Source organism: Plectropomus leopardus, chromosome 1 (assembly GCF_008729295.1).
Source record: "Plectropomus leopardus isolate mb chromosome 1, YSFRI_Pleo_2.0, whole genome shotgun sequence".
Taxonomy (NCBI): domain Eukaryota; kingdom Metazoa; phylum Chordata; class Actinopteri; order Perciformes; family Serranidae; genus Plectropomus; species Plectropomus leopardus.
The window spans coordinates 10,668,552-10,693,353 of record NC_056463.1 but is presented as its reverse complement, the minus strand read 5'-3'; the positions used below and the strand labels follow the sequence as shown (position 1 = coordinate 10,693,353).

The 24,802-nt window shown below is 40.2% G+C and overlaps 1 protein-coding gene across 1 annotated transcript in view; it reads right to left on the bottom strand.

Moving 5' to 3' along the window:
- tnfaip8l3 (tumor necrosis factor, alpha-induced protein 8-like 3) overlaps positions 1 to 17,045 on the bottom strand; it is a 30,997-nt gene extending 13,952 nt beyond the window's left edge. Inside the window, exon 1 of the mRNA XM_042492216.1 lies at positions 16,701 to 17,045. Coding sequence (XP_042348150.1) covers positions 16,701 to 16,746 — 46 coding nt within the window. The 5' untranslated portion in view covers positions 16,747 to 17,045. The remainder of the gene's footprint in view (positions 1 to 16,700) is intronic.
- Positions 17,046 to 24,802: the final 7,757 nt, after the last annotated feature.

The following is a 24,802-nucleotide window of genomic DNA, read 5'->3' as shown; positions in this document are numbered from 1 at the left end:
TTCTTTTGCCTTAGCCTTTTCACCTACTTTTGGTTTCCAATGAGGATTTGATGCAGACCCTCTCTGGCTGCATTTTCAAGGCTTGGGGAAAACAATGGAGCAGGTCATTCAGCAGCAGTAAAGAGGTTTTAATAGCCTGCAGGGTTAGTGTTAAGCAAGCCTGAGAGGCCAGTGGACAGGAGTGGGGAGCAGAGGGACGGTTTGTCGTGCCAGCTGGTACCAGAGCTCCACTAGCAGTGTTGGAAGAAGTACTTAGTTATTCTACTTCAGTAAAAGACGCAACTTTTACACTGTAAAAACTACTCTACTTGGGAATACTTCACCTACAAAATGACCATTTGTGTATCAATCCCTCACTGCATGGCACATTGAATCTGGGAAGAAAACATTGTTTTTCTGGCATGTCTGGCAATGGAGAATTCAGAAAAAGCAAACATTCTCCATGAATTGAAGGGGGGCACGTTTAACAATAGCAAAACTATATCAAAACATTCTTATGCAAACTTTCACACAACTCCTGCAGTATAATCCAACTCTCATTTATCCAGTCGTATGCTCAGTACTTCCCACACATGCATTTTTGCTAAAATATTATGATTTAAAACACTTCCACCTACGAGTGGCATGCCCTGATGCTGCGCGGCTGTGTTCTGTACTGAGCATAATTAGCATATCTTGGATTATATTTCTACTGCAGTTTTGTTAGATTTTGTAAACAGATGGGTTTTTTAAAAAAAATTGTCGTTATTAAATCAGTTCCCTTTTACTTCACTTCATGAAGAATGTTCACCATGGATGGTGAACATGCGGTAAAAGTAAAGTTTTCTTTACGTATTTAATGTAACAGGGGTGTGTGATTGATATATTAACGGGTCACTGTGCAGGTGAAGTATTCCTCCTCCAGTAAAGGTCCTGCATTCACAAATTTTACTTGTGTAAAAGTATAAAAGCATTAGGGACAAAAAGTGTTTAAATTATTGAAATTAAAGTACCCATTTCATACCCACATTTGTATTTGGTACTTAAACCATCAATACCTGGATCGATATCAGTTGTTTTGTGCTGCGTTCAGATGCCTTTTACTAGCATTTTAATGTCCAAACCGCAAGAAAATTTGTTTGATTTCTTTCTTTGATTTTCAGGTAATTTTTATGTAATTCTAACTAATTTCTTGCTATTTTTTGGGTCAGTTGCTCATTTCCTTTTTCCCATATTTTCTTAGAAAGTCAAGCCAATTTGCTCAAGTTTCAAAGGGTTGTACCCTAATATATCATTTTCAAATTAAAAGTTACAGTAAAAGCTTAATCTGAAGCTGTCTGATGAATGGTACAAGTACAGTATTTCCCTCTGACTTTTAGTGGAGTAGAAGTCGGCTATAAAGTGATTTAAAATGGAAATACTCAATAACAAGTACATCAAAATTGTGCTTATGTACAGTGCTTGTGTAAATTAGTTACTTGGTTACTTTCCTCCACTGTTGACTAGTGGAGCTGCAGAAGAGACACATTTATTTTCCATTGTCACTCTTCGGGCTGCATTCTTTGTGTTTTTTCAGTTCACTCCGCACTCACACATGCAAACAGCGTATTGAATAGTGTGTGTAAAGCTACATCACGGTGCAGGCCTTCTTACACAAGGAAAGAGCTGGAGAAGCATCCAGGCAGTGGAGCAAATTGAAGCTTTTTTGTCTTTTCACGTCTCTCCTCCACTTACTCTGGACCTGCAAAGGCTCCGTTCTGGTGTATTTTTGACTCCCACAGTGCTCTAATCAGAAGATGACTCAAACACACCATCTCTGCTCACTCTCTGTTGTAAATGTATGTGTGTGCTTCTACTGAGAGAAGGAGAGTGAGACACAGTACGGTAATGCATTGATGTGCATTATTCATGACATGTAAAATCTGACTTCGAGCCAGTTTCCAAAGGGCATTCTGGTGCTCAAAGAGGTTATTCAGTGTGCCATTAACAGCTGCTCGGGATGTAGAGGGGCATTCGCACCTTTAGGGTTAATAAATAACTCGCTTTTAATACCTTAATGACTCTCATTTTGTGTGAAGAGGGGTTACAGAGTTTAAAGTTCATTCCCTTTTGTACATGTGGGTCATTTAGTGTCTTTGGCTGAAACTGGAAAGCATACTTTACAGCCAAGTGGTACTTTACTGGAAGAGAGAAATACAGTTTTATCTTCCTCACAGATCCCCGAGGCTTGTAAAAGGCCCACTGCCAGCTTTGTGTAAAACGTATGACAAATGGATGTAACAGTTTTTTTTTGTGCTGCAATGGCTTGTGCAGGTGTTACCTGTCTGCTCGAACCTGGTTTGTATTTTTCCCAAAAGGGGGACACGGAGGAGGTGAGGCACAAAAGAAGCTTCATCCTCACAAAAAAACCTATGGGAGACCTAAAGATAAAGGAAATAGATACATGTAAAGGGAAAATTGAAGTGCAAAAACAACCAAGAAAGTAAACTATCAGATGTGAGTAAAATCATAATGTTGGTAAAGTGCTTATAAATTTTCTCTTGGCCAGATCCCATGAGTTACTTTTTATGATCTTCTGTTGGAGGAGGCTGTAAATTTTATCCTGATAAGAGAATAATAAAAAGTAAATGTGCTGCAGTGGTTTCCTTTGAAAGCTTCACCACCAGCACAGTATTTTAACACAATGTTATACTTGATGTGATTAATCTGTTAGGCTGGTATATCAGCCAGTACTAGCTCTTTGTAGATATATTGGCATCATGATAGTGTTGCATTTTAGCTGAGCTGAGTTTAACTGTAGCACAGAAATGCTAAAGGTACAGTATACTTCAGGAAGGTTAAAAATATTGACAGCTTTATATAGTTTTTCAACTTTATAAGTACTTATGAGTTTTATCTTAAAAACATCCCAGTTAGTGTCAAAGTCAAAGTCAGCTTTATTGTCAATTCTGACATGTTTGTTAGACATACAGGAATTTAAATTGTGTTTGGTAATACATTTGTGACAATTTGATTACCAACATTCTTGGATTTTTATCAAAAACCGCTTTTATGTGTTTATGAACACTTATATATTGATATTGGTATAGGCCTTAATTATCCATTATTAGTCAGGTATTAATTGTTTATATTAATGTTATATGACATAAATTGTACAATATGATACAATAGCTGCATATATGGTGATAGTATATTATAGGTGAATTACTCTAGATTATGTGTTCCTTGTGTGCTAAAAAACCAAATATATTTCATATGTTGAGGTCAGTGGCATAGACCATATAGTAAGATTTTTCTTTATGTACTGTCGGGTGTTCTGATGTTTTCAGTTTAAATCTATAAGAGGACAACTAACTTAAAACAAACACAGTGCTTGCTGGATGGTTGAACAGCATCTGGATCTCTCTTAAGCCTGAATATATGCTCTCTGCATGAACATAAGCACAGACATGAGCTGACTCAGACTTGTAACTATGACACTTTTTTTAAACTCTTGTACTTTGTTCTAGTTTTTTGTTGGAGAAAACAGATATTCTGCAGAACTGTAGAGGGCATTTCATTGAAAAATCATTTCTACTGCATGGTTCTCTATTTTCTCTGAAATGCTAGATGTGCATGGACATGCAAAAACCTGTTGCATGGGACCCCATTATCTGACGGTCATCCTTTGGCTGTGTGGACACTCGCGACCCTCATAGATGCCTCATGCATAAATGAAGCATTACCCCACAACTTTCTAATGTTGGAATTGTAGGTGCTGTGTCTGACTATATCGGAAACAAACCATCTAACAATTGCTGCCACTTCACACAGGTGAGTTCAGGTGTGCAGTGTTGTTAAGTAGTAGTAGAAGATGGACACAGTAGGATGTATTGGTCAGACTACATGCCAATGGGCAGCCAAACAAGATTTGACTCAGCTTTACTTTCAAGTGCATTATGTATGAAAATCACATAACCTGTTGGGAGTATTTCTCAATAAAGGCTAATTGATGTACGTTAATGTATCTGTAATGAAGAGGTCTTTTACGTAGTCAGAGACAGTGTTTGAACCTACAAGTGTGTTTATCCTGGGACTGGTCTAAGTGTCTCTACTGTGACTAACAGTCCAGGGAAAAGCACTTAAGAGCCTCTCTGAGTCAGGAGGGACACAAGAACAGATTGCCTTTGGCCGCAGCACAGCCTTATTTAATGCTCCATCCCTCATCTCTTTCTTTGCCTCTCTCTGTCTCTTAGTTTTAATGGCCATGTCCCTGTAGAGCTGAACTAGAGAGATGAGGCGAAATGAGGCAGTGGCAGGAGACGTCTGATTGATTAATGTGCCACTGGCTTGATCGCCTGTCACATGGAGAAGGGGAAAGGGTGAGAGAGAAAAAGAGATTGAGAGAGAGAGATATCAGCGATTTGACCTCCACCTTTAGCACTGGTCATGGCTTTCATCACAGTCACTTCTTGTTATGAAGACCAGAGAAGCAGCTGGTCCACAGAGACTGAGAAGTGGTATCCAGGACATCCTGTTAGGACACAGTGTGGACTGCGAGGGCCCTGTGAGATCCCTGCCCTTTGACCTATCCTCTGCTGTAAAGCTAATGTCTTCACCAGCTGTGGTTTGCTGATGTCTGCCATTGTTTAGCTAGTGAAAAACCAGACCACAGTTAGCTGGTTAGCCGGGCATGGGAACTGGCTGCAGGCTGTCTCCCTCTCTGCTTCCCTCCTCTGGGAGCCTCTCTGGAAAACCATTCTGCCACGATCACTGTTGTCAGGTGGAGGTTGATTGAGGGCAAAAATGCTGAACACTTTTACATGAATAGATGCATGTTGACTGTTAATTTGTACCATACAATAATTATTTATATTACATCCAAGGTGCATTTACAGCTTTAAACATCCACTGTTGGGTGATGCTTTTTACATTTGCTTGTTTTTGTAAGCGACAGCGGCAGTTTGCTCGAAAGATACTGAAGAAAGCATAAGCTCATAATCACAGTGACTGGACAAACAAAAAAAAAATGTCACTGAAAGTACAACCTAAGAATCATGGTTGTGGTTGTCATGCTGCATATTTATGATAAAGTTATGTACTTAACATAAGTGACAAAGGTTAGGTTCAGAAAAGTTAAGTTAGCTTTGAGGAAAGAATCACAGTTGGGCGTTGCCATGTTACATTCTGAATGTTAAGTACTTCACATGAAGCTTCATAAGCAAGTAAAGTTAAGGAGGTTATGTTTAGGAAAGAATCATCTCATTATGTACTTAATGTAAAATAACAAAGGTTATCTTTAGTCAAGTAGAGTCATGTTGGTTAGGTTCAGGCAAGTAAAGTTCATCGGTTGAATTAGGTTAGGTCAAGTTCACTTTTTTTACTGGACACAAACGCTGGCCTCTATTGGGAAAATCCTGTGTTTGTTTGACCCCTCCACCACCGCAACGTGTGGTATGTGGTATTTCACTCTTTATGCTACTTAACTTTTTTACTCCGTCACTGCATTGGTCACTTGATCACAGGCTTCTTTTTTATGTGAGTTAAATTACTAGCTCATGATTACATGGATTATGTACAAATTGTTGAGCACAACTTTTTGTAGGTGTACAAAGACAACTTTGTGTGCGAACAGCCGGAAAAATAGATATAACTAAAGATTCAAGGAAATATGAGTCAGCAAAAAAAGTGCTGTTGAGTTGATTTGATCACAAGGAAATGCAGCCGAGCAGGAAAATATCTGTGTATATAACCACCTCAAAAAAAAAAAAAAAAAAATTGAGTCATAGAATAGTGGCACTCTATTTATAGAAAGTTGGGTACAAATGTGTGGGTGTGTGTGTTTGTGTGTGAACCATAATGACAGACTGTGTGACTGACGCCTAATAAAAGACAGAGGTGGATAAAATATTGGGGCTTTCCTCAATTTATCTGGCTTGGAACGCAGTCAGAAAGTTCCCTTTAACTTTTTCCATCCGAAATAAAGAAACTAAGTTATTTACAGAGAAAGGAAGAGGGCGAGAGGAAGAGGCAGGGGGTGGGCAGAACTGGCAGTGTGTACATTTTCATTTCACACCATTCAGTCAAGATTAATAGAAGTGAGCAGGAGAAAGTAGGAAGAGGAAGGAGGACATGTTTGCTTGGAAATACTTTGAAATAGCACAGAGGAAGAAAATAAAAATATACAATCATAGCATTCTGAAATGTGTCACTTCATTTAGAGGGAGCGTGGAGGAGTGATGGAAAGAAGTATGGAGGAGGTGGAGGTGTTAAAGAGAGAGAGGTTAAATCATATGACCATATTTTGATTGTTCTGCTCCTGTCAAAATGCTTTACATCAGACACAGACCCACACAACATCATGAACATCCCCTCATTCCTGTTCCCTTTTACATCATCTGCAGCTGTTGTATCAGAATCAGAAATATCATTTATCTTAGTCTTCACGAAGCTCTCGACTCTCTTTGTTTATCTCCTCCTCTATTCATTTCTCACCAGATCTACACTGAGACAAGCGTGAGTGGCAAGGAAGTAAGTGTTTTCCGGCCCGGGGTGAGTTGCTCCTCTCATAGACCTCAGCCAAGTCTCAGCATGCCGTGGCATCGCTTACAAAGAGACACACACAATCACAAACACACACACACATGCGTGCACACACACGTGCGCACACACACACGTGCACAAATCCTCGCATGCACAATCATCCAGGCCTTGCCAGCTTTCCCCATAACTCTGGCCCCCTCGTTTGTTTACTAGTTCACCCACTATAACTGAGTGTACGTAAAAGTAAGACACTAGGAAGCTTCAAATCTTCAGAGGCCCAGTCTGTTATTGTCCTTATATAGAGCTGAAGCTCCGCCCCCTGCCCTAGCAAACCCCTTTACCGCTTGCATCAATAGCTCGGTGGGTTCTTGGTCCTTAATTGATGCTAGGGTATTTACATTATTGGACGGTAAGATTGGAAGACTCTTCCACATTTCTAAAGATAAAATAATTTTTTTTTTTTAGCAATGTGCTATTATAATTCCCATGACAGCAACTGACAGCAATTCAATGATTAGTGAAACACTCCAGGTATTACAAGGACGTTTGTTACAACCAGTGGTGGAAAAAACTTTCAGAACTTTTACAAACTTTTATTTTAAGTTATATTTATGCCATTAAGAACATTAATAAATAATGTAAACAACTATTTGCTATGTAAAAAAATAGTAGATTAATGGCATTTTTGGGTCACGCTCCCTCTGTATGTGTTATCATCTGAACTTCTCTGTTTTTTGTTTTGGTAGCTGGGCTGGCTGTGCATGCAAATTAGTGCATGTGAGTCTCTCTTATCGTGACTCACAGGCTGGCTTATTGGTGCCACTCTGCACTGTGTTCATACAGTGGTTACTGTCACAGTCTGTGCTCTGGTGCATTCAGACTTATGGAAAGACTGGACTGATTGTCTGTGTGTCTGTAATAGACCTATTTAAGCTGACTATATTAGTTTGGCTTTCTTTGTTTTTACACGGTTGGTTTATTATTAACAGGATTGTGTTGTTTGGCTTCTGGTTTCTTCGTTCTTCCTCTTCTGTGTTCCTGTGCTGCCTCTCCTTTATTTGCCTATCTACTCTGCCTAATCACCTTATTCCCCTCACCTTAGCTTCTCTGCCCATCACTTCACCTGCACTTCCTCCTCTTGCTAGACTAGTTTGTATTTAAGTCCTGGTATTCAGTTCATTCTTTGTTGGATCCTTGATTTTTATTGTGTGATCTCCAGTTTTCTTTTTCCCTACACCAACCTTGAATAAAGATAGATCTATTAGAATTCCCATTGCCTGCAGTCCCCTGCGTTTGAGCCCACCTGCTCCACACCACATGACAGCTACAGCTGACCAATGATGACGGGAAAGCGTTGTCGCGGAAACGCAACGCCATGGGCGGATTATGAAACAATTGTCCCCCTGGGAACAGATATGCAAAAGGGCCCCACCAACTCTCCTACATATGAGCAAGACAGACTTTGTGGTGGTTTTGCCTCTCTTTGTAGTTCTGCATCTTTTTGTGGTTTTGTGCCTCTTTGTAGTCATTTTGCATCTTTCTGTGGTCATTATGGGTCTCTCCCTCGTCAGTACGTAGTAGCTTGCGTGACATTTTGCAGGTGAAAGCCAGGTTGGCAGAAAAGCACATGAATTTGCATTTATCTTTTGCCAACTTTCTGAATTGCATTACATTTGGATGGAAAAACCCAACTATAACATACTGCTATACTGTCTTCAAAAACAATGGCACTTGTTAAAAGACAAAAAAACAAGCCATTGTTGAAATTATTTTGTGATTTAATGATTCATGCATGAAAGGGTTGACAACTGCAGTTCACAGGAGTGTGGCAAATATAACATCCCAGCATCATATGTCATCTTTTTATTTTCAGATGATGAGGTGTTAGAATTCGACCTGTCAGTGCTGCAGTGGATGTCACAGCTTTTCAAAAATACAAATGACATAAACCCTCAAATAGAAAGTAGCATGGAGTTAACCAGGAGAAGGGGCGGGGCTTCAGATGTCTATCCTGCCTCAATTAAAAGGTTGCTCTCACTTTGATAGGAGTGATAAAACTAAATATAATTTGAGCCTCGGAGGCCCTGACTTTGCATGACATGCTTTAGTGTAAAGCCAGAGTGCTGCAGCTCTCTTGGCTGCCAACCCACCACTAACTAATGACCGGGAAATAACTGTGGTTCACACACACTCACATCAACACACACACACATTTGTAGATTTCTGACTTCTTGTGACTACATTCCTTCTTTCAACTTAACCCTCTCCACTACCAGCCGAAACCAAATCCTTCCATGAGCTAATTCAAATCCTCGCTTTAGAGAATAACACAGTGTGGAATTTAAGTTCCTCTTGTTTACCATTATTGCCCATGAAATGTCCAAACCCACAAATGTAATGGCCACATTGGCTTCTTCTGTCTTTTCTGCTGCCTTTTACCTCCCACAGGCAAATAGTTTTAAATGTACACTAAAAGCAGCTTAATGTGACAAACTGCTACACTCTAAACTTTTGTGGTATACCATGCTGAACATATTCCACTTTTTCCTACCGCAATTGTCATAAGGTATAATGAGCACAGTTTGTTCGATTGTGCGAGAGTTAAGTGTGAAAAGCTTTGTGTGTAATTGCCTCCCACTCTGCTTGGCTTTCTGTTGCCTTAATCGGTAAGTGGGAGAGAAAAAGTTCCCATTTAACTCGATATAATGTGCATGCTGAGGTTATATTAGGAGAGGGCAGGTAAGACAAACCCAGACTGAGGTGGCTTTCACTGAAAGTCTGATAGATGCTGTCTGAAGTCAGATACTTCTGTTGGTACACTCATATGTAGTACACTGTACATTATGTACTAAAATTTGACAGGGTAGTGTGCACTGAAGGCTCATTTATACTCCCTTTATGTATAAAAATAGCTACATCCATTTGATACATTGCAAACATTTCTGCCCCAATACACTATTGTGTCTTTTATGTTGGCATAGACACAGCCAATAGATGGCACTAGAGAGCAGAGTCAAAAGTTTGAGACAACTACAAAGGAGGCGATGTCCCTTTTTACAGAGACTGCGAGCCCATTAAATGTATTGCAATATGTGGACAGAAAAGTATTTTCACTATAATACAGATTTGCTCCGTTAAGCCATTTTGTAAATGTCTTTGTCGTCTCCTATGGCCTTATCTTACTTGAACTACAAGTGAGAACTACTGTGCACAAACACTGCTAGAGCGAACATGTGTATTTGGTCCAGCCCCAGAAACAGCATCAGGCTTTGAAGCAAATTTTACATAGGTGCAAAAAAACACCATACAGATCTGTCATGTGATGCCATTAGGCCCAAAAAAAAAAAGACTTACGTTGTAAAGGAAATGTCTGTAAATCAGTGGATACATAGTTTTTAATGTGCCATAACCCTTGTGAAATGACTTGTTTCAATCTCTGGATTTGATTCATTCAGTCAGATCACATTTTAAAAGTTGCACAATTAAATCACTTTATTCCTATTCAAGCTAGCGGAGCGCTATGGTTGCTTTATGGGCCACACAATGCTGAAAATCCGGTTACTTTCATACTGCGGAAATAGAACTTTTTTGGCTTCATGCGCCACTGAACAACTTTAGTAGGAATGAACTGGTGCCTGTCTCCAGCCCCTTGTGCTATGTAGGCAACATGGCAACCATTAAGGGTGAGAAGTATCCAACGTCCTATACTCATCTTCTTGACTGTCATGATCTAGATACCTGTACAAGCTCAATGCTCCACTGACGCAGTCCAGCCTTCCCTTAATACACACTGCCCTCACTCATATAGCTTGCCTCTCACACCAGGCGCCACCAGTGACTGTTTGCTTTGCTCTGACTGGCCCTCCAGTGAAACCACAGTCTTCTCCTCCTCCTGAGTGTGTGTCTATGAGGCCTTGTCAAAATGCCTCTGCGGTCTAATTTCATGTTTCAGTAATGGCTCAGCCGTGGGGGGAAACAATTCTCCAAATGTCCCGCAGACACTATGAATGCCACGGTTTTATTATTGTGTCAATGCATGCATGTGCATACAAGGGAAAATGCACTCACACCGGGTCAGGGACCTGAGAGCTTTAGGGTTTGTCTTTCGCTGCAGCTAGAGGAAAAAAAAAAAAACATTCTCCTGAGTCGTCTTTTCCACTTACGGCTTCACTCCTGTTTTTTTTTTTTTTTTTTTCTCAGTTCATGTTACAATTTTCCAGAACCAGCTCCTGGTGTCTCGTGTGTGTCTGTGTGTGTGTGTTTGTGTAGAGGGCTGGGGTGTAGTAAGCACTCTCCATCTGTGGGCCAGATTAAAGGCTGAGGGGGAAAAAAATCAGGGATGCATGTGTTAGGAGACCAAGGGAATGAGCAAGAAGAGTGCGGGCATTTTTTCAGAGTGTGTGTGTGTGTGTGGATGGGAGTGTTACAGTGTACGCAGGGCTGGCCCACTCTGCCTGTCTCTCATGTGTAAAGCATGTGGCCAGTCTGCCAACATAGCAATCATGAGGCAGAAGCTCTACTCTGATTGCTGGGTGCTCCTGGCCTGCTGTAATGCAGCAGCCGTGATTTTATTTCTAAGATCTTTGAAGTGTTTGTGGAAGTGTGGATTAGTGGCAATTAACACGAGCAATGGAGCTGTAGAGTTTGTTAATATGTGAATGTGTGAATACTGAAAAAGATCACCTGGCTGAAGATTAAAATTTCAGTTTTGTCATCAAACATCTGCAGCTTTTTTTGTTTATAATAGAACCACAGAAACAGCCCTCATGCCCTTATGCATCCCGCAGCTGTTTTTACAACAGCCAAACAGCTTCTCTTTTCAACAAGTCTGCTTTCCATAGAAAATCTGAAGTGCACACACACGGCTGGAAATAGCTCTGAGGGCGCCAGATTGGGTTCTGGTGTTATAGTGAGTCGCATCATCACCATGATGATGAATCAGCCGAAAGTAGACCGTGGGCTGATTATTCACCGACATAATAATGTAACACCTAAAAAAATAATTCTAACCAGAACGCAGAATTGTTTAGAGAAATGCAAATTTGTGTGTAGTGCAGCTATAGTGCAATTGGGACAGGAGCGCTCCAGCAGAGCAGGTGTGCTGACAGGCACCCGAGCTTTGACTCATAATAAGGTGTGGTCATCGCCAGTTCAACACAGGAAGGAAGGACAGGACTGCTGGATGAATCAGTTTGTGGGTACTGGATGGTCAGCGGCGTGCTCATTGCATGACTGGATGATTATGGGAAAAAATGTGAGCCTTTGTGTGTGTGTGTGTGTGTGTGTGTGTGTGTGTGTGTGTGTTGTGTTGTGTAAGGTCTAGAGGATGTTTCTTTCAGAGAAGTTATAGCGTAGCTCTATGTGTTGTGGCTGATCTTTGTGCTTTAACACACAAAAGAGAACTGTTGAGCAAAGACAGAAAAACACATTTAAGAAAATGAATGATTGCTCTTTTGAATGATTCTCACTCCATAGTCCAAATCCTGACTCTCACATGATCACCCGTCATAAAAAAAAAGTTAACTATAATGCCTTCCCTGTAAATGCAACACATTCTCACTCCCAACCAATGTTTGGTCAGTGGGCCTAAACATCAAACTGTGGCACTCTTGGTAGCCCTCCAGAGTCAATTATCAACGCTCAGGTTCAGCGTGTCAATTTAAGCTTATTACATGCATTGTGCCTTTTCAAAATAAACTTCTGTTTTCACAGGATGAGGAATGTACAGTTTCCATTTGATAAATGCAGATAGTATCTTTTAAGAACATATGTACAATATATATATATATATATATATATGTATATATATTTAAAGGGTTACTTCCTTAGGTGAAGGCCCTAAAAGCATGTGGTTAGGTATAAAAAACCATCATGGCTTATGTTTTTTTACAAATGTAAGATGACGTCACGTGACATATGTCACCAGAATGCCGCACATACAAACACACTACATTGTAATTAAAATAATTCAGCTGAGTTTAATTTTGCCGCCCGATGCAACCAGTGGCCTCCTGGGTAAAAATTCGGAGCATGTGAGCTGGTTCATAAAAGTTCATTTTTTGTGAATTTTATTACATTCTTGGATTGAGACAACTCAATAAACACGTGTGATGTCACCCTCAATAATTTCCACGACAGCTTAAAAAGTAGAAAAGCTTTCAATAGGCACATCATCGGCAATTATCACATTTTCGTCTGGTCCGACAATAATTCAAGTGCAAGGACCTTTTATGTGAAATGTTTATTTTGTTTAAGAATTTGCATTCACCTGGTAGAAGAGGAAATAACTTTCCCCCAAAAGAACCTGTTTGACACGCTGCCTTTCTTTCTTTATACGCTCATTATTGCCTCACCTCTCAATCACCTCCATGTGAAGAGTGTGAAATGTTGTAGCCCATTGAGGAAACATAAAAAATGCATATCACTTTTAGTATCTATAGTTTTCACACAAAATCATGACAGTTTTAATGTGTATACCACCAAAGCAGTTTCCACTAAAGGTTTTTAAGAAATATTTTCCTCTTACCTGTGTGCTATTTACGTTTGTTGTGAGATGCTCACACCAAAGATTGTTGAGTGTTAAAATTATCATCTTTTCTACTTTCTAATGGAGCTCAAAGTATCAAATTATATAAAACATTTAATTATTCAACAACAATGCCTTTTTCCAGAAATCATCACCTGGTCACTCATGATAATCCAGAGACCTTGTTGTGAGCAGTTTCATGGAGAAACTATTTTCCTTCTATAACCGTATCACTACACAAAAGGATGCATGCATTTGCTGCTCACCTAGCACCACTTAGCTGACTAAAGGTACAGCTCAGCTGAGGGGGAGCACATGCCTGTCATCTATGAGTAGATCCAAGTTTACCTCTCTGCAGTGATACGGTTGGTGGGTGTAGTTCTATATAAAAGAAAATAGTTCCTACATGAAACTGCGGACTGTCTGTGGATTATCTTGAGTAACTGGGTCATGATTTCTGGAAAGAAACAGTCTAGACTGATGGATAGTACTACAAGTGAGAGGAAAAACTGATATATATATATATATTTATTTTGGTGTGAACTGACTCTTTAACAAAGTTATCTATCGATATAATTCAGTCAACAAGCAGCAATGTTAAACCACTTTAATGGCAAACATTTTGTGTTTTCCCATGTTGAAAACAGCTTCACGAGTTTCACTTGGAGGCAGCATAACCTGTGGCTGAATGAACCAAGGTCAGGCATGTTCTCTGAGGCATTGTGGGAAGTGTAGAACTGAAGAAAAATACAAGATAGGATGAGGGAAAGTTGGTTTGAACCACAAGTATTTACCCAGGAATGTACCAAACTTTACTAATTGCTAATAACGACAGTGTCTGAGGAGGAATTTAAGGAAACATGGGACTCTTAAGATGTCAGTCGCACTCTCTAACAACAGCCACCAACAGCTCAAGGGCAGAGGAGAAGTCTGAAGGGTCAAACACACCTGAAACCAAATACCTCAATATTTACACTACTGAGGTTTTGTGTCAAAATACGTATTAAAAGTGCAGATCAATGATGCATCCCTCATCCACGCATGCAGGAGGGTCATGTTTGTGTACACCATCACTTTCAAAATATGCCTGTTTTCAAAATATATTTGCTCAGGTTTTGTTGGGACATTTGACCTTATAAAGTGAGCCATACCAGTTTTTTTTCCACTGAGGAGAAGAGACCGCTGCACAGCCACAAAGCACGGTGCATTTTGAGTATGAGTCAGGCACTCGACTGGGAGAAATGTCATTCTACTTTTGCTCTCACTCTTCCTTCTTAACATGTCTAACATTGTTTTTCTGCCAAAAAAAGACAAGCCTACAAGATTTAAATCCTCTTACATTACAACGACTGTTCCACTATACATTGCTGGAAGCTTTAGCAGATCACGGCATCTGTAGTAAAATGAAAAATGGCTCCATGATTTACCTCTGGCTGAGTCTCTGGAAAACATTGTACATCACTTCACATGAAAGTGAAATGTCTAAAAGCCTCCATCTCATATAAGAGTCCTGGCTGGTGTTTTTTTTTACCTCTAACAGTCTGCATAAAATCAGCAGGTGATACAGACATGTCATCACTTACTGATGATGTATCTAAAACTTTATGGCTCTCATGTTAAAGGAAAAGTTTACCAAAAAAAATATTTTTTTGTATATCAATTACTCACCGCACAAATCCAAAAACAGAGAAAATTCTTGTTGAATTAAAGTCATAGGGGTCCTCATTTAACAACAGCAAAACCACATCAAAACATCTTCATGTCACAGAGCTCATGCATTATAATCCAAATCTCATCTATCCAGTCGTATGCGCAGTACTTCCCAAACACGTGCATTTTCACTGAAACCTTAGCATTTAAAATAATTCTGCTTAAAAAGAAACACACAGAGGAGTAGCATGTCGGGTAAGCTTGCTACTTGTAGTGTTTTTGGTAGTCAGATTATAGCGAAAATGCCTGTGTCTGGGAAATACTGAGCATATGACTGGATAAATGAAACCTGGATTAAACTGCACAATTTGTGAGAGTTTGAGAACACAACATTGTGTTTGACACAGTGTTGCTGTTGTTAAACGTGGACCCCAATGACTTCAATCCGAGAACTTCGTCCCTTTTGGATTCTTCGTTGCCAAAAAATAACAAAGTTTAAATCACAAGTGAAATGTAACAAAGACTAAGCAATTGATATACAAATAATCATTTTGTGGGTGAAGTATTTTTTTAAGGTTCCTCTCTCTTTTTGCAAATGGACAAACAGACAGACAGACAGACAGACAGACAGTGAGCCAGATGGACAGACAGATGGTCTGAGTTCAACAGAGCATCATTAACATACAAAGCAAATACACCATCAAATTAAGAGGCAAACAGCCGCACCATCATCACCATTGCACTGATACTGTGACCTTCTACATCCCCCGGACAATAATTGGCACATTCCTGGACAAGTGTACACTTTAAAAAGACCTATTTACAAACTCTTACGTTTTTTATATTCTATTGTGGTTTTTTTGTATTATTCTATATTATGTCTTTCTACTTTTCCACTGTTTACTAAGTCCTTGTATGTGCAAACTTACTTGGCATTAAACTGCCTCTGAACCTGATTCTGATTGTTACAAGGTCGCCAACAGGGGCAACAACATGCCCTCATAAGTTGTCTGTAATTTGATGGCCATAACAGACTAGATAAATAGTACCCAGGGACAGTCCATACATGTGTATGGAAGATAATTTTAGGGGAACCCACAGCTCTCATAGAGAGGATAAAGTCATATAAAGCGTCAAACTGCAGCTTTACAGGGAGTATGTAGAAAAGCCAACAGTTGCCAAGGTATTTGACTGTTCTAGCATGCTGCGCCGTGTTATAAAACCCTCCTGGAGACACATTTGATTCACGATCTTTGAACTCAAACTTATCTCCAGAAGGCTGTTTCATCTCCTGGCTTGAATTCTGCACTGGATCACAGTTCAATAAAATCGCCCACTCGCTTGGAATGCTGGGTAATATCCAATGAGAGACTCTAAACTTCACGGATAAATACATTTTTGCTTTGCTTCCCTGTACTCTGACAGCATAAAACAACTTCCAGTTAATCTTAACTTTTTCATTCTCCCAATGAGTGTGATACGGACCAGAAGAGAGGAAGAAGAGGAGGTTTTCGGGGAGGCTGTGCTCTCTTCATAGCTGGATGTGTTGATGAACAAACTGGCTGCACGTGTCAGAGCTTGCCTGTTCCTGGTGGTGACTGAGCCGGCTTTCATTCGCGCACTCAGTGAGGCTCTGCCAGTCACCAGCATCAGAGTGTACGTGCATCACAGCATTGACTCTAATGCATCTCAGGAACGAGCTACAGATAGTGGACTCTTAAAAGTTGTGTAATTCTTGGATTTGGAGGCATTATAGAAGTATTTAGATGTGTAGGCAAAGTGATGATCTGTGTAAGGGTGACTGCAGTGTGAGGGAAATGGTATAGAGCTAATGAAGGTACAGCCCCAGTGACAAAATATGAGCATGGTGAAGGTCCAGGGGCCAAAGAAAATGCTGAAAAACTCCCTGACCCACTAAATAAACTAATTTATTAGACGATGGTATGTGTGTACTTAAAGTCTACTACTACAACGTGTCAGTAACTGATGTTGCAGTTGCAGTAATGGTCTCAATGAGGCTTACCTGGGGACAGGTCTCCGTCACTCTGCTCTCCGGAGTCTGAATCCATCTTCTCCTGCAGGACACTCGGAGGCTGCAGAAGCTCTCTGATTCCTCTTTCTTCTTGTTCCCTTTCCTCTCCAGGGACACTTATGATTTCTTCACCCAGAGAAAAATCTAAAAATGCAATTTCTCGTTTTTATTTCTCCTCCTGGTACGCTAAACTTCCCCTCCCAGCCTGGATCACTGCAGCTGTGAGAGGAATGCTACTGGGCTGATTTGCTGAGCTGTCCTCCTTTTTCTTTTTTGCTCTCCTTTTTCCTTTTGCTCTCCTCTCTTCTCCTGACTCCCTCAGTTTTCCCTTCTCCCTCTCATCTACTTTCCCTGTGTCTGATGCTCCCTCCCCTCGCTCACTCACGGTCCGTCCCCCTCTCCGTTTCTCCCTCCCTTGTCCCTGCCACTTAGTCCCTCCTCCTTCTCCTCTCATTCGGTGCTGTCACACTCAGCCTCTTCACGCTTTCTCCACTCAAACTCTTTCTCTACCTCTTTCTGTATGCTGTAAGTGCCGTCTCTTCCTCTCTCTCTCTTCCTCTCTCCCTCCCTCTCTCTGTCTCTGGGTAAGAGTGCTGCCTGTGTTTTAGCAGAGCTATGGGAGAGACTCATTCATGGCAACTTGAAATTCATCTCCAGCAGTAAAAATCCCATGACCCCTTGTTACTGGCTGTTATAAAATCAGTCACTTACTGTCTGTGGCAGTCACATAAAGTCAGGCCAGGTAACTGTTTTACTTTTTACAAGAATCATCAGGTAGATCTGAAATGTTTGGGTCAAAGGAAAGTAGTTTTTGAGTTGTATAAGACGATGATTTAGAAGAAACATCCACCCAATCTTATGTCCATTTGCAAAGATTTCCATCCAAAGCATACTCTATTTTAAGATTGCCTTTTCTTACAGGAATTTACTATTTTCCATTTACTTGTTATCTGTTTTTGATAGATACAACATGCAATATTTCACAGTCAGTCGACAAACAGCAGCCTTTTCAAAGCAAACGCATACAAAATTTACAGCATTTTCTCTGCTGATCTTCTGATCACTCAGCTCATGAATGCCAGCTCAGTGTCAGTGTGTCCTTGAGTGCCCCACTAATGAGTGTTTTCAGTGTCTTCGGCTACAAATATAAATAACTAGAATTATATTCTGTTTATGTGTCCCTGAGAAGCCTTAAGAATGGAAGACATTGGCCAGATGACATGTTTTTTTAAAGATTATTTTTTGGGGCTTTTTGGCTTTTATTAAAAACAGGACAGATTCAGTGTGAAAGGGGGAGAGAGAGAGGGGATGACATGCAGTTAAGGTCAGAGGGTGGAATCAAATCAGCAGCCGTTGCGACAAGGACATAGCCTTTGTACATGTGGTGCCGGCTCTACCAGGTGAGCTCCTGGGCGCCCTTACATGACATGATCTAATGCCTACTCGTCATATTTTAAGGATTAGGTGGAAGATCCAGCATTGTTATAATGATGACAGGTGCGGCCCTCGCACTGTATCTTGTTGCGGAAGGGGTCTGTTCATGGGCAGATTATGTGACAATAGGTGCCTGGGTACATATATGCAAACGACCCCAACACCGTAATTCACAGACTTTCTTGTTTTGCCTAGTTTATGTTGCTGTCTTGTACCTTTTTGTAGCCGTTATACACCTTTTCTATTTTTTGTCTCTTTGAGGTTGTTTTGTCTCTTTGTAGATCCTTTGCATTTGTTTGTGGTCATTTTTAGTCTCTTCCTCATTGGTATGTGTTACAGTAATTTGAGTGACATTTTGCACATGAAAACCAGAGGGAAGAGCTGACACTTTTTGGCCCTTGGGCCTGCGACTGGTGGGCCCATTCAGTAATCCATCCATCGGTTGGTGGTATGTCATGTGAGTCAACTTGCATGACAAAGGAGGGGTTGACGATAAGGTTAAGGCATGAAAACTACTTCATTAGAGTTAAGAAAAGATCATGATTGTCATTAGTGACAAGAGTTGACTCACGTCACTAGCGACTCTTGACGAAATAACTAAACATTGACTTTTAGTTTCGCATGGTACACAAACACTAGTTTCCTGTGTTTGTTGGACCCTGAGAGTAAACTTAGGTGAACTTGCTGTATATAAAATGTACAAAAAAAAGGTAACAATATGGCACAATTTACATATATTCTTGCCATTGTAAAGTGTTCATGATGAACATGTAAAACCGCTGCTGCAAGAGACTTAAATTATTATCTGACTGCATTTCCTCTCAGCTCTATGGGGCATTTTTGTGCCTTTCAGTGTGTTGTTTTGGTCTTACTTAGCTGTTTTCCAGCAGCAGGCAGCTGTTTTAAGGACAGAATACTGATAAAAATAATATATACTGATTGTATGCCAAACAACAGACACATTTAGGGACTAGCAGGAGAACATAGTGGAGCATTTAGTAGCTAAAGAACAGATATTTCCCTCAGGAGTTGTAGGAGACTTAAATGAGAGAAAAATATTGGATTTACACTCATTGGGTGGTCAGACACACTACTCTAAAGGAAGAAAACAAACTTACAGAAAGAATGCACAGGCACTGTCTGTAGGTATTTCCAGCACAGCTGTAACTGATTTTTAGTAATCAATGTCAGGTTTTGGAGTCAGAATCAAACAACAACAGATTCTTTGTTGACTCACCAGTTTACAAATTCAACAACCATGCAGAGTGATGTTTATTGTAGAAGAAGATACACCAGTTTCTGCATCCACGTAAAGCAGCAAGGCACTTAGTAAAGGTTATAACTTTCGCTAGAACTCTCATTACATCTTTCATACAGCTAAACAAAGAGACAAATAGAATCATTTAGGTAAATACTGTATGAATTCAGATGTATGAAATGAATAACCATTTATCTGCAGTCTGTGAGACAACATATTGCTCAGATTCAGAAGTGAGGGGGCAGGTGGGCGTGCAGTCGGTGGTCCAACAACAGTTGCAGGCGACACCATCTCCCAGGTGTGGAGCTGACTGTTGCTCAGCATGAACACTGGGCACCAGATGGCTTTAGTCTGCCTGCCCACTGCCCGAGGCTCACTTATCTTCGTCACTGTGTGCATTTGCGTGTTTGCACATTCTCTCCTCTGCAATATTGCAGTGTCAAAAATGATATCACAGTACTCAAAAACAAGCTGAGCTCCTTTGATTCTAGTATTGAAGCTGTGTACTTCTGATATGGTGCTATATCCCTGAGACAGAGAAGCATATACATAAGATACAGAATCTTGGTTTGCTTTGAAAAGTACTTCAATTTTCTTTTAATCAAAAGTTACAAGAACTCATGTATGAAATTAAAACAGAATATTATTCTTGAGCACACTTTAGTCCTTGTGGACTTTGCAAATGAGCTGTTGAGTGTTGGCTAAGCCTCTGCAATTCAGTTTCTGACATAATAACTGGCATCAGCATCTCCATAAAATGTGCCCTTGTGATGTGAGGGCATTAAGTTTATAAGTACTTTTGCTTGTGTAACTACAAGCTACTGTCAAATCCACTGGGTCCTTGCATGATAGGACAAACCAACCACGCCACACTAATAGGGCACAACGACCACTGGTGAAAAAAGAATTCATATCCAGTCCTGCAAAGCAAAAAAGTACTCCATTACAAGTAAAAGTCCTGCTTTCAGAGTCTTACTTAATTTGGTACATAAGTATGATTAAATCAGAAGTAGTAGTTATTATGCAGAATGGCCCATTTTAGAGTAGCATGATATAATCTATAGTATACGTTTACTATTACTGATAAATTGATAGCAGTAATTTAATGTAGCTGGTGAGGGTGAAATTAATGTTAAGTTCATTTTATACCGCTGGGTAGTAAAATCCATCCATCGCTTGCAGGGTCACAAGGGTCAGGAGCCCTTTCAGCTCACATTGGGCTGGAGGCAGGGTGCACTCTTGAGGTCACAATCTGATGTCACAGGGCTGGCACGAATATAGGCAACCATTCAAACTGACAATCATACCTAGAGGCAATTTAGAGGCACCAGTTTACCAAGACAGCACATTGTATTTAATTTGGGTTGTAAAATATCACTACTACTGCTACTACTGCTACTACTACTACTACTAATAATAATAATAATAATAATAATGCTAATTATTATAATAATACATTTTATTTATAGAGTACTTTTCAAGAAACTCAAAGATGCTTTTTAGCCATTACGACACCAATAAAATTAGTTTCTTAGTCCAGTAACTAGTAACTGTAATCATTAAATAGATGTAGCGGAGTAAAAGTATAATAGAGGAAGCGTGAAACAGAAACAGAAAGTATTAGGATGTGGGGTCATATGCCTGTTCTGTAAGGGTTGAAGGAATTGAAACTTGTCTTGTAGCAGATTTGTTGGAGTGGATGGGTCCAACAAACCCCTGAATTTAATGTGGAAATCCATTGTTGGCTTCCTTTTGCCTAATATCGCCTAACCATCGGTGCCAGCATGTGCATTTGTTGACATCCTGGTGTTGGTTGCCAGGTGCAGTGTAATCCCACTATATGCTTGTGTTTTTGTAGTAATGATGTAATATAAGAAGTGAGAGCACCTATAGGACGGGCAGGAGGAACCACAAACAACAACGGAATTTCATGGGGAAGTCCAGTGTTTTGTCTCATGTGTGAATGTGACTTTTTTTTTTACTAAAATTTACCATGTGCCCCTTCCCCTAAACCTAACCTCTCTTGCATAAACCTAACCATCATCGCCTGCATGCGCATTTGTTGACATTCCACCATGGGTTGCCATGTGCTGTTGTTGCTTGAACATAATCATGTGCAGCATAATCCCACCATGTGCTTGTGTTGACGTCACAGTAAAGGCATCTTGGAACCTCTGTAGCAGACGCAGAAAGATACCTAGAGCGTAATCTGTAGACGCAGTCCACTTTAGTCCACTGCAAAGCGGCAATATGTAATGACTGAGAATGAGATTATGATGAATGATGAGAACGTGTTGGCGTGTCTGTGGGGATTTGCTCAGTTTAGGAGACAGCCTCAAGTGGAAATCTGAAGATAAGCAGTTTCTGGCACTTTTGCATTGTCTTGATTTTTCAGTCTGAGAGGTTGCTGCTTGAGTTCCACCCACTAATACAAATGTTGGTGCACTTCCCTACTTATAAGTCTGTGTGGGTTGAGCACATAAAAAAACACATCTAATACTATAAAGTTGTAATAGGTGAGTAATTGAATAAAATTTAAATACAGCACAGTTGCTCTTAAATTGCACTTGTACTTTCAGTTACTTTCCACCACTGATAATGAACAATGTTAAGTAAATCTTTCTTATGGACATTTTGGGAATGTTTTTAATTCCATGACTTTCCCGGTCAAACCCAAACTGTCTGGTGCTGACAGTTAAATGGACGGGCAAAAACAGAAGGGAAACAACAGCATGCATGTAAAGAGTAGCAGCTGTACCAAACGTTGTAGCCTCAAACCGAAACCTCCAGGCTGGCTCATGTTGAAAGCAGAAAATGAGGACTAAAAGAAGGAAAAGAAGAAGAAGCAGAGGAGCTTCCTCTAATGATGAGCGCCACCGCTCTCCTCTGATGTTCAATGAGAAACAAATGAGCTGACTTTGCAAAGCAGGCCGCATGAAAAGGCCATGAAGTGAGAGTTTCCTTGTGATCCACTGCCTTTCCTGGCAGAGAGCCTTCCTGTCTGGGCTTCTTCAGACGGGCCGGCCTGATGAGAGAGAGTCACTTCTAGATCAATTATTATGATTTGATTAGTATTAAGAGGATTGTTGCTGTAAAATCAGTTAACGTAAGCGCACATTCTGAGAAAACAAGCAAATGTCTCACAGCATGGAAAACTAACTGTAGGAGGTACAATTTGCATTGACAACGTGCCGACAATGTAGAAAGATGAGTACATTGCCAGTTTACCCTTTCTGGTAGATGTTTCCATGGCAACCAAGGCTCTTTTTTAATGAAGCAGTAATCCAGCAGGGGACTAAAACAGAGAGACAATATGGCTACTGGCATTTGAGAATTTTAGCACAACATTGTGTGTCTCTGTGTGTGTGTGTGTGTGTGTGTGTGTGTGTGTTTGTGTGTTTGTGTTTGTGGGCAGTAAACAGCACGTAATCAATCAGATTGTCAATCAGAGCGCGAGGCAGGACAGTCTAAAGTTTTTGCTGCGAGGCTCTTACGTCTGGGTTATTTTAAAAGCTGTCTGGCATCCTGCCTCTACAAATCTGTCATGGAGCAATAGAAATAAATGGAACGAGACGGAAAATATACATCACGTGACAGGCAAAAAAAACCACAAATGAAGAACTGTGGACTTCCTTAAGAGGAAGAACAGACTGAATATTTCAAAGAAGTGCATCAGATTCTGCAAGGCAAGCTGTTATGATAAAGTAATGCCCCTCGCAGGTCCAAGTAAAAAGCACCTCCATGTCGTAGATTTGCAATATTCATATTTCATGTGCATCTTTAAGGTGCTCTACCTTAAAATAGTAAAAAGTGTCTCAAAGTGTGAAAACTCTCACTTTAAAAGACACTTGCATAATGAAACTGCACTGTGACCGACACACAGATGATATTTCTGCCAGAAGCAGGCAATGCTGACACGGTTTGAAACCACAAGTATTATTCAATTCCCTTTTTAAAATATTTCCTAAAAAAAAACACACACACACACACACACACATACACACACACACACACACACACACACCGCAGTCCCCCCAGTTGTAGACTTGAATTGAAAGCTACCACAGATCTATTTAGCAGATGCCTGGTATCCCACAGTTTGGAGCCTGAGGAATCACATTAGCTCAGTATGCACTCTGTATACTGGAGCTCTCCCCATTTTCTCCACTACGCTTCTGAAACTGTCTGGATCTTGACAGCCAAAAAACTTATGATTGAATACATTTACTTTAAAGACATTTTTTGGTTTTTAGTGAAATATCTCAACAACTGTGTCACATGGCAAAAAAAATCCAGTAGCAATATCTGTAGCAAATGACTCGGCACATGTCATGTGGTGCAGACTTTGCAGCATTAAGATTGAATTATAATAACTTGGTTGGGGTTTTCATCAGGTAAGATGTAAGCTTCCACATTTTGTAAAGTGCTTGTTAGCAAATTTCACCATGCTAACATGTCCAACTAAAGCCCATTTTCCACTGGACAAAAATCTACTTACTTCCACTAACAGACTGGCTATTTTATTGAATGGGAAATGTTATAGTTGCTTTTCACTCCCTGGTCAAATGAGTTTGCAGTAGTCACAGGTATCTAGCGGCTCCGGCTAAATCAGCAGTGATGGAAATATAACACCTGGGTGAATGCAATAATTTGAGCCCCTTTGCCATGATGTAATGACAGGCCGCCACAAAATACCATCTGTCTGCATCCAAGCAGTGCTCGAACATTGTTCAAAATCTACTCAGCACTGAATTTGAGACAGAGACTGAATAAGTACCAGGTATACAATGTAACCACTGTAACATTTTCATTGGCCTCCATGCAGCTTTTTGCTGTTTCTGAACCTTTTGTTCCATCCATGACACCACACGTAACACACCAGTAACTAAAAACAAAAATAAAAAGCAAAAAGACAAACTTATTTACTGCAGAGTCTACTTGCAAAGGGCAGCAGCATTTAGCTCAGAGCAGCTAGCATGGCTACAGACCCTTATTCTGGTTTGTTTACTATAAATACAACTCAGCTAAAATTATACAGTGAAGTAGATCAGAGACAATTTATCAAAATGTAAAAATGGATGGAGGGATGGATAGAGAGATAGATACTGATGGTGATTGAAAACAACAGCATTAGGCCTTTACTTGAGGAAGTGATAATTAGGGCATATTTTCACCCTGAAGCTACTCTACACTGTAGTAGGTGCTAACAAATGTGACAGATGTTGTTGGAAGCTGCACTTTAAAAGTAACACTGATACAGATAATACATGGTTTTATAATCATTTTAAACTTTACCTACCACCTCCATTGATCCACCTGTTTGGGTGTTCATCATCCATAGATGGTGCATGAGCTACCAGCATCCACAGAGGCGTTTTATGCTCAATGCGCTGCTTGTTGC